The 10,633-nt window shown below is 53.7% G+C and overlaps 3 protein-coding genes across 3 annotated transcripts; all 3 read right to left on the bottom strand.

Annotated features, from left to right (window-relative positions):
• Positions 1-1,770: 1,770 nt before the first annotated feature.
• LDBPK_320010 (hypothetical protein, conserved) lies at positions 1,771-2,175 on the bottom strand (the record flags this gene model as incomplete). Its single annotated transcript, XM_003863372.1, has 1 exon — positions 1,771-2,175. The coding sequence occupies one exon, from the start codon at positions 2,173-2,175 to the stop codon at positions 1,771-1,773; it is 405 nt and encodes a 134-aa protein (XP_003863420.1).
• Positions 2,176-3,118: 943 nt separating this feature from the next.
• LDBPK_320020 (hypothetical protein, conserved) lies at positions 3,119-4,603 on the bottom strand (the record flags this gene model as incomplete). Its single annotated transcript, XM_003863373.1, has 1 exon — positions 3,119-4,603. One exon carries the CDS (start codon positions 4,601-4,603, stop codon positions 3,119-3,121), a length of 1,485 nt encoding a protein of 494 aa, XP_003863421.1.
• Positions 4,604-8,303: 3,700 nt separating this feature from the next.
• On the bottom strand, positions 8,304-9,407 carry LDBPK_320030 (hypothetical protein, unknown function; the record flags this gene model as incomplete). The annotated part of the gene is made up of 1 exon (XM_003863374.1): positions 8,304-9,407. The coding sequence occupies one exon, from the start codon at positions 9,405-9,407 to the stop codon at positions 8,304-8,306; it is 1,104 nt and encodes a 367-aa protein (XP_003863422.1).
• Between the last annotated feature and the right edge of the window lie 1,226 nt (positions 9,408-10,633).

Genomic DNA, 10,633 nt, shown 5'->3' on the forward strand with positions numbered 1-10,633 from the left:
GCAGGATGTCAGAGCTGCAATGCGTGCCCCTTGCGTTCACTGCGTGTAAAGGTGCTGGTCGTTAAGGTGTGTGCGTCCCTGCTTGCGTCTCCGTGTGCCGCTACTGCTGCATCCGCTGCCACTAGTGCTGCTGATGCTGTCTTCGGGTGTTGTGTCTATTCGCCCTCCGAGGACGGCAGGTACAAGAGAGTGATGGGTGCACGTGCACGCGCCTCTCGCCAGAGCGCTGTCGACTAGACCTCGGGGATCCTTGGACACCGACGGGCACTCATTGCACAGCAGGCGTTTGGACTTCTAGTCTTTCACAATCGTCGGGAAGCCGCGCACCAGGGCGGCGAAGCGGCGGTCAGGGTTGTGGTTGTTGCGCCGGCTCACCCCACCACCATGCGCCTGCCCCCTGGTATTCTTGGCGCCTAGCTCGTGGCAGAGGCCCTGCGTCACCGTGATGCACTCAGCCGGCCTCAGCTCGAGCACGCACTCTGCAGGGCACACCTTCTCGATGCAGACTCAGTGGACGCGCAGCTCCTCCTTGGCGTCTTAATCCTCGCTGCCTTGCAGACGCTGGAGCTGCTTCTTGCCCAGCACGCTGCCGCGCTGGATGAGGTATTCCTGGGTCTTCCACTGAAAGGCAAGGCGCAGAGCATGGGTCGCCGCACACATTGTGGGGTTGCCAAGAAGCCAGAGAGACGACAGTCTTCGAGCACTATAAGCAAAGTCACCGCGTTGCTGGCTCGGACCAGTAGCGCTAAGTGTACCGTCACGGGAGCGCTGCTGGCCTGGCAGGCGCAACGGTTGCGCAACAAAACGAAAGCGGTGTCTGCAAGACTTCTGGTAGCAAGGTCTGGTGTGGGCTGTTCCCTGCGGGGATGAAGGACGAGCAGTGCGTCGCACACGCAGGAGAAGCAGCGCTGTCGGCAAAGTTGCGGCATCGGCAATGCACACATCAACGGCCAAGAAAACTGTTGCACTGCTAGCCGCTGCACGGCATCTCAACTACACGTATTGTGCAGAGCCCGTGCAGGCATGCTTTGGTGACAATCAAGTGGATGCTTTCGTGAGCTGGTTAGCCTGTGGTGCCAGATCGATCGCTGCAACCGCTGTTATAGATGTGCGTCAGTCAGGGAGATAGCCGATCAGGCGGCTTCGGTTGCCGTGCAAAGAGTTTATGCAGAGACCCCTACCTCCGTAGGACCACGTGGAATAGCTTATGTGTCCAACCACGAAGCCGGATGCCCTGGTGAATGTCGCGGTCAGGAGGGCCACTAGCTTAACGCAACAGAGAGAGGAGGAGGCCGTCGTCGCTGGCAAAAGAGTCAACACGTGAGTGGATGAGCAAGCGAGTGCAAGCCAAGCGGTGAGTTTCGAAGTGAGGGAAAGACCAGCGAAAAAGGAGGGGCGCGGTGGAGGAACCGCAAAGAAGCACACAGATGGTGCCAGGCGAAGGGAGCAAAGGGGGACTCGGTAAATCGCTCACCTAGCGAGAAATCCAACACCAGTGTATGATGAAACGTTTGGGTAGACCCCGTTGCGTCTCCACAGCACTATCTTTTCGCAATGACGGCATGTGCCTGTGCAACGTGATTCACAACATGGCTGTTGTGAGCAGGCCGTGCGGTTAGTGCTGTTTTGTGCTCAGCTTTGAGTGCGGAGGTGTAATAAAGTCGATCGTAGATTCTCAGCGAAGAGTGAGAGAAACAGAAATACACGCTGCTAGAGACGAAAAAATGTAACAAGAACCGTTGCTACTACAGTGTGGAACCGGCAGAGCGCCTAGTAGTTAAAGATTATGGATTCGATGGGCTTACCAGAGCTTTTGCATGTCACCACGTTCTCGCGGTACGTGTCCAACTCCTTCCTCTCCACGACGCGATTTGCGCTCATGTCATTGAAGTCAAACTCGTTTGCGATGATTGCTGGCGGATAGTTCACTAGGTGGCACAGATGGGTTTGGTAGGAATTGCTGCGATTCAGCACGTAGACGCGGTACATGGAGAAGCTCAGCACAAACAAAAGGAGAAAGTCCCCGACTACCATATACTGCCGCGTCTCATCGGCAATGCTCTCGCGCCGACTGAGGCGGTAGTACCAGTCTTTCTTGAGGGGTAGCTTGGACGGCCACGGCCAACTTCCGTACGTTGGGCTGCCGAGGCGGCGGACTGCGGTGAAGCGGAGCATGGTTTATCTGCGCCGTCGACGTTGGTGTTGCACCGTTACTCCCTTTCCGCGGGCCCTGGTGAGTGCGCAATGAACAAAGGAGCTGAAGAGAGCTGTTGGCACCTGGTGACCTGTCGTGGTTGACAGCACGTGTAGCCTTCGCCGGCGTTTCTCGGGGATTCTCTTGGTTGGCGAAGCGACAAAGGAGGAGAAAGTGGCACGTTGTTGGAAACAATGGAAGGAGAAGCGGCGACCTGACAACGGGATGCGGACGATAGATGAGAGAGGCATGATGGCATCTCGTGAAACAGGTAGGGCGAAAACGATGTGGCCCACCCGCTAGCTTCGAGGGTCAAAAGCGGCAGTGGTGCGCTGTCCCCTCGACGCCATCGATCTGGTTACGAGTAGCCGCTGCGAATAGGTGCCCGGAGCGCCGGACACCCATTGAACCCGACGTTCGCGGTAGCATTCACGTGGATCGGGGAGATATGTTTATCTATTACGGGGGAAACGAGCGATAAAGCAAATCGCAGCTACTGCTCGAGAGAGCGAAAGGGGTCCGCGAGAATGCAAGCAACACCGGCATCCATGCAGCAACAGCTTCACACTTCCTTGCTCTGTGTCTCTTCCGTGGCTCCTTCATGATCCGGGGGGAAGACGGGGGTAGCATGTCAGCCGCGAAGGTGAGGGAGCGCCTGCACCCAGGGAGTCACGCAGGAGCACAGACGCAGAAACAAAGATGCACACAGTCTCATCAACAATTTTGGCAGGCACACTCGCCGCTGACATCAGCGCAGAGAAAAAAATCGGGGAGACTTGCAAATAGAGGTTCTCAATCACGAGAAGACAAAAGAAAAGTCAATGATGTCACGCAGACGATTTCCGTCTGTCTCCTTCGTCACCAACTCCTTTCCAAACTTAGGAATTAAGACTCAATGAACTATGGTTACCTGGAGCAAAAGGGCTAGGCAGCCTCCTCGGTCGCATGCACCCCTGCCGTCTCCGCACCCTCTGGAGCCTTTGGTAAAGGCGTGTTCGCGCTGTCGTCCGCCTCTTCCTCTTCTTCGTCGTCGCCGCTAGAGAGCACCAACTCGCCCGTCTGAATGTGTGACTCGTACTGGCTTTTCAGCGTCTCAATGTGGCGAATCTTGTCGTCAATGGTCGCTAGCGACAGCGCCGGATCGACGTCTATCATCTGGAAAAGACGGATCTTTTCCACCGGGTGCTGCAGAGCACGACCCTTCTGGTCGTTCACTGCGGTGCTCGGCTTCGCTGCGGAGGTATTCTCCTTTTGCTTCTGCTGATGCTTTTGTTGCTTCTTTGCAGTCTTGCCCAGAGACTTGTTTTCCGACCACTTGCTCTCGCTCACCACCACACAGCCTGCGGGTGCCATCTGAGAGGGATCAAAGTGTGCCGCAGCTTCGCGCCTCTTGCGGTCCTCCTCGTCCAGTTGGACCATCATCTTCTTCTGCTTCAAGTACTGAATCAGCGTGGAACAGGCGCTAATCTCCGTCACGTACGGGTTCTGACGCTTCGCCGCTCGGACACGCTTCGCGGCGATCTTGTGTGCGTTGCGTCGTTCCTCATACTCCTTTCGACGCTTCTCGCGCTGCTGCTCGAGCTGTTCAAAGTACTTCTTGCGGGCCTCTTTGTTCCACGCGTCCCACTCGGAAGAGACCTTTTCGCGCTCCGCACGCAGGCTGTCCATGCACTGCGTAATCTCCGACACACGGGTGCGAAGCTCGTCGCATTGCTTGTACACGTCAGCCCGGTTGGTCCCATCTGCCTGGGCCTCCTTGTCCTTTGCACGTTTCTTCTGCAGCTTCTCCTCGTATTCCCTGTTCAGGATCCCGATTTGCTCGCAAATGGCGTGGTACTCCTGTTGAAGTATCACTTCCTGCTCCGTGATCTGCTTAATGGCGTCAGCCAACGGCTGAAGCCGGAGAAGATGTGTCTTGGCGTCCTCCAGCTTATGGAGACGCTGCTGGTTGCGCCTCTCGGCTCCAAGGCCGCCGCCGCTGCTCTCCATCTTGCGCATCATGTAGTCGATCGCCTCGTCGATTTCTCGGACGTTCGTGAAGCCACCAACCTCTGCCTGCACAGCCCGCAGCTTGTCAGAGATCTCACCGCGGTGCTTGCGCAACTTAGCGATTTCAGCGTCTTGAGCCGCACGACGGTCCCGCTGAACCTTGCGGCGTGCATCGATCTCATTCAGTTCCTCGAAAAACGCATTTCGCTCCGCATGGCGGGCCTGCGTCACCGCATCGTTTTGAACGGAGCTCTGCAACTTCTTGATTTTGTCAATGAGTGTGCGCCGCTGCTCCGCCAGCGCCGCGAGCTTCGGCCCGTAATGGGCAAAGTTGGGTCGCGTAGGAGCGCCGGGCATGCTCTGCCATGGCGCCTTCTTTGCCGCGGGACGCGCGGGGGTGGTCTCCTCCTGTGCTGACATGAATCCAAGGGAAGTCAAGTGGGGAGCGATCGACCTTTCCACGAAACCAATGCCGTTGCCTCTGTGTTTGTGTCTGTGTCTGTGTCTGCTTTCCCTTCAAATGTAAAACTAAGGCGTGGAATGAGCAAACGTGCTGAAGCCACATGGGGTTCCCGGGGCCAAGGTACACGGCAGAGTAGATGTGCGGAGTTGAAAGGCAGGGGTAGATGTAGAAAACGTATATGGAAGGCGTAAAAAAAAAGAAAAACTCATTCGTCCCAAGCATACGGCGCGAAGCTTCGCAGTTAGGTCCACGTCGAGCCGCCTCCCCTCCATCTGCAAGAAGCGGTGTGGAGAAAGGAGTAGTTCGGATGAAGCCACGAGCCTTTCAGGAAACACGTTGTGCCACTCGGCATCCGTGAACGTCTCTGCTTGCTCTGGCGAGCGCTTTTCTTTTCCCTCTGCTCGCGGCCCTTGCAGAGCTGTTTATGAGAAATTGAAAAACGAGGCGACGTTTCTTCGGCTCTTGTTGGTGTTCATGTTTTGCCGGAGGTCCGTGAGAGAAACGTCATAATCGTAACGGGACGCACAAGAAGAAAATGCGGAAGACGTGCGATTTGACGTCCCCACTAACCATCCGGTGTGCATGCGGGATCAGCATGTGAGAAGGAGCAGGAAACCTTGGCGAGCAGGGTCGCAGGTCCCTTAACGAGACATTAGAAGGCGAATAGGAGGGATTCTCATGCGCGAACACAACATCCTGGACGCTAAACGAGTACTGGAAGACAAGAGCATAAAACAGTCAAGATGAAAAGTTTGAAGCAGCGTACAGGATGGATATTTGTGTCAAAAATCCCGGAAAAGCGAGAAGAACAGCACAAACGAAAAAAAAAAAGCATATCCGAAGAATGACGGAAGTGAAGAAGCATAAGTCAGCTGACCAGTTGAGAAGAGAAAAACAAAAAAGAGAGACAGCATGGCGGCGCAGTCGAGTACACCTGACCGAAACGGTGGAGGTGAAGGGAAAGGTTAAGGGTCCTCACGATCCACGGTAACGAGCAAGGGGAACAGAGACGAGGGAGAGGAAAGCGAAAAGGGGCGGCGAAACAACATAATAAAAAAATCGTTCTCAAAAACGGCGAAGAAAAAAAAAAGAAAAATTCGAGAAGAAAACCCGGCATGCGCTGCCACTATCTCGCACCCCTCCCTGACACATTGGGAGTGCGTGTGTCGACGTTGTGTTCGCTTGTAGTGTAGGGGAAGAGATAAGAGCGTGCAGGGTCTTGTGAAGTCAAACGTCTAGGGGGAGAAAAAGAGAACAGACGAAAAAGCAGGTGATTGGCACCCTAAGTTAGGTGCAAATGTGTGAAAGCGTTTTCAGGGAAACAACTTATCTCGGCGTATGCTCCGGAAATTCGCGAGTGCGGTTCCCTCGATCTTCATGGTTCAGCACTCTTTCGGAAACCAGTCAAGCTGGTCGTGAAAGCACGCACTCATTTTTTTTCTATTTGCGTGTAAGTGAGCGTGTCGTGGAGATGAACATCCGCTAACCATGCGTTCCTGCGTGTGTTCAAAAACCACAGCTTGTAAGTGGAGGGGGCTACGTTCGCCGCTGTAAATCAACGTGAACGTATACAGCCATAAGGAAAAACGCACGCATACAGTAGGGAAAAAAGAGGAAAGAGGGAGGCAAATGTGTTCGTTAGCCAAAGAGCCGTGGGGAACGCTGAAAGAGAAAATACTGGCACACGCCAGCTGGAAAAGAAAGCTCACAAAAAAAAAGAGTTGCTCCTTTCTCTCTCGTTAATTCTCTTAATAGCACATGTCACCGGGGACGGCTTGCAGGGACGCAGTGAGGTGTGGATCGGCGGAGCACACACATCATCTACTTATTTGCCTAATGTAGAGGATTGTTTTTGTGTCGTGCATCCCTGTGCAAATGAGACCGTGGGCGATTTTGATAGTATGCATGCCGCTAGAGCACAGGTCACGTCCACTGAATGAACGCCATCGACAGGTGCAAAAGCTTTCCAGTTCACATCCGTAAACCAAGAGAAAACAGAGAGAAGAAATTGAGGCCAAGGCCAGCAGTGACGAAACTTACATCGGTAACAAGTCTTTGTCCCGTAGGCTGTTCGACGCACGTCGCACATCATCCCTGTCGCGCACACTTAGGGCCACACATGTAACGCACCGGCAGTCTGTTCACTCATCGCACCATAAATGGCACTTCTGTTGTAGATGCATATACGCGAGAAGTGGGAGAAGGACGACGAAAAAAAGAGAGCGGAGGCAGTAAAATTGACAACGCAAAACGGGAAAAACACAAAAAAAAAAGAAACAAAGGCAAAGACGTACACCATTCGCGGAAACGGTGAGAAGGAGAGAGACACGCACAGGATGGATAGCGCGCACAGAGAAGGCAAGAGAGACATCTGCATCCCCCTCTGCGCTTGTGAGTGCGTATCCTTTTACAGAGAAAAACTACGAACAGAGAAGGTTGAACGTAATCAGATAAAAATCAAGATCGCTAAAGAAAAGATAAAGTTGCACGGTTTGCGATCGCGTTGTTTTCTTCTTTCGATGCGCGCCTTTGTCACGAGACAGGCTACCACTCACAAAGAAAAAAAAAAACTGGAAGAAAAACGAAAAAGGCAGGACGAAAAGAAAAACAAAGAAGCTGAAAACAGTAAAAACCAAACCGAAGAGAGTTCAGAAAAGCACAAGACGAAGCGATGAACCGCTAAACATGAAAGGCGAAAGCAATACGAACAGGGAACACTGCTCGGAAGAGACGGGTGCAGAGATCACCATCTTTCATATACCGTGGTGGTATCGCATCAGCAATTATTTCTTCCACGCGTTAGATCAACGATAAGAGAAGGGAGTTGAAAAAAAAAAGATGTGTTTGTTTGTATTCTGCCGAGCCTCTTCGGAGGTGCCGACTTATGGGCGAATCAGTGCTTAATCGTGAGAGATGCACATGCAAGACGCAAGCTGGCACGCTGTGTGATAGCCCAATCACAGTATAGAAAAACACAAAGTGGTAGGACTTTCCCTGTCTGCAGAACGCGTTCGTCTCGTGAAAACATAGAGAAAAAAAGCACAGACACACACGCACACACACACAAAGAAAGAGTCAGCAACAGGCTCAACTCCGACTCGCAGAGAGAGAACGAGGGAGATGAGAGACATGGAGGCGCAAGAAGCAGTGAAAAAGAGAAATAGCAATAGGTGGCGAAATAGAAGATGCGCGACACGCTTCCCATGGGGGGAAGAAGCTGCGGTCACTTGCTCTGTCATTGTTGCTTTTTCCCCTTTTATCTGCTAGTCTCAGTTATCCATAGGGCACTGTTGGCGAGCTAAAAAAAAAGAGCGCTGGTGAAAAAAGAAAATAATGCACCGAAAATGGCAAACATACACGGAAAAACGTCTCTCTTGATGATGGCGAGCGAAAGAAACCCAGTACAAAAAGGGGGAGAACAACGACAGACGTGAAGTGAGAGAACAATACACGAAAAGCAGGAGAGCGAGATCAAAAAATTTGTAAAGACCGGAGGGATAAAGGAAGAACAAGGAAAAAGGAAGAGAAGGTGCGTGGCACAGTGATCTATGGTGAGGTGGCACTGTCCTGCAGAAAATCGTGCAGCCTCGTGCGTAATACCTCACAGCTGCAGGCCTCTTTTTCGTGTTAGCCCCGTAAGACACTGCTCCACTCTCGCTAAGAGGCATCGTTGCCGAATGACGCAAACTGTGAGTGCGTGATGAGACGAAAGACGGCGTCGCTGCCTTCATTCACAAGGAAGCACGGCGCTCCTTGCGGAGACGACATGTCGAGCGGGAATGCGGCAAGGGTCGGATTCGGCGACGACGCGGACATCTCGGATGCAGGTGGAAGAGACGAAAAGCAGTACGGGGGCGGCCTCGGTGAAGACACGATGAAAGGCGCACACTGCTGTGGCATAGGTGGTGGCAGCGGAAACTGCTGGGGAGCACTAGCTGACGGCTGGCACACCCTCGGTGTCTTCCCTGGCTGCGTAGTCTCCGTCGACGGCACCAAGGAATCCTTCTTCCCCATTTCGGCCAGCGCCGCCTTCACGAAACGGTCCTTCGTAAGTGCCTTGGCCACGTGGCCATGGAGATCGGGGCAAGAGGCACCCCTGCAGCACCGTCCGGTAAGCGCGAAGTCCCAGCAGAGGTTGGAGGAGGAGATGAAGTTGTCCGTCAAAATATTCGCCGCTTTGGCCCTGCTCTTGCGCTGCGGCTCGACGTCGCTGACGAGCCAGAGACGGTACTGTACCTCGTACTCGGTGCTACCGGCAGTCACCTCAATGTCTTCCGTGCGGAACTCCAGGTATTGCAGGGCAATTCGTCGCCGCGCCAGTAGTGACAGTACCTGCGCAAACTTCTCAGTCACGTTTGCTTTCATGGTGCGGCAGAAGTAATTGCGCTGCGGGTTTGTGTAATACTTGCGCAGGTTGTCAAGCACTTCACGCTTCACGTGAATCTGGTGACAAGTTCGGGGGTCTTTTTCGCGAATTTTGCCGTAGCACTTGCCGAAGCTGTGCATGAAGCAAATGTCGAGCGAGGCGTTGTTGCGATCGCTCAGCCACCCAGCAGTCGGCTCCACGTCATCCAAGGAGATCTTGAACGTGTCTGAGTTTCCTTTTGGCGGACCGCGCTGCGTGGCCAGTGCCTCTGAAGAAACCGGCACAATCTCAATGATCGTCGGAACTTCGGTAATGAGGTCACGCGTGTAGTAATTTTGTCCGAGCCCCGCACCGTTCGCGGGGATGCCGGACTTCGCAAACATATGATCCTGCATTGTGAATAGTAGCAAAACCGTGCAGCACGGCAATGGGGTGAAGATTGATCGATATAAAGAAGCACACGAATGTAAAGAGGAAAAAGAAACCGCGTCCTATCAAGGTGAAAACACACAGAAAGAAGGAAGTTCTCAAAGAAAGATCGAGAAAGCCTTAGCCGGGCGTAAATAACAAAAAAGAAAAACGTACCAAAGAAGGGGGAGCAAACGCAGCACTGATCGTTAAACGAAAAGGGATGTTTAGTCTTCTTTCTTGCTCCTTTCCCTTCGTGTTGCCGGTTTGCTTCGCGAGCAACGCGCCTCTCGTGCCAAGGCAGCCCGAGTTTCGTGTGTCTCTGTGGGAGCGTGAGCGTTTGCAGAGAAGTGAGGACGTGTGTCAATTCTGTGCGTCGGTGCATGCGTTTATCTTTTCTGTCCTCACGCGTGTGAGATGAGAGAGAGATGGAGGAAAGAGCAAAGAAACAAAAACGACGAAGGTGATTCGTGGAGTTGACAGGATTCATTCCATTTCCTAGCCGGCCAACAGCGACGTCAACACGCATGTTGGATGTGGCCTGGAAGGGCGGAAGCTGATCTCTGCATTCCGTTTTCACAGCGCCGCTGTTTATCGCGTTTTGATGACCTCTACGGGCAGTGCAGGGTCCACCCTCTCCCTCCCGCCCTCATCCATCATGTCGTGCTCTTTGCCATGTTGCTAGGTAGACCCCGTCACGCGTGGTACGCAGAGTCACGGTTCCGGCGGCCTGCAGGATTAGCGGCCAACTTGCTGTTTTTCAGAAGTGGCCGCGTATGGGAAAAAAAGTTATCCGTGCATGAATTGCAGCATGAATCGCATGGCCGCGTGCGCAGCCTTTACGGAGGGCAGAGAGGGCCGGCGTGCTGTCTTTGGGAAGGTGTGGTGCTGCTGCTGTTCTTCGCTTTCTTTGGAAATGTTGTTTATGCCTACAAGGCACAGCAAACCGCGCAGAGCCCAGCCGAGTTGATGCTATTTGCGCCTGGCGCCCCTCCCCTTCCCCTCAGAGGCTACCGGTGACGACCATCTGCCTCGTATGCGGATGCATGCGTACCGCGCACCCCCCCCCCTCACCGTCCTCCTGGGGTTGCAGCCTATGTGAAGGCCGTGCTCTGCGGCAGACGCCGAAAGGCGTGCGGTGCGACGTGGTTTACATTCGGTGCTGCTCGTTGGCGCCACAAGCGGAGTTCGCTTTGGGCGCTCTGAGGCAGAT

Source organism: Leishmania donovani, chromosome 32 (assembly GCF_000227135.1).
Source record: "Leishmania donovani BPK282A1 complete genome, chromosome 32".
NCBI lineage: Eukaryota > Euglenozoa > Kinetoplastea > Trypanosomatida > Trypanosomatidae > Leishmania > Leishmania donovani.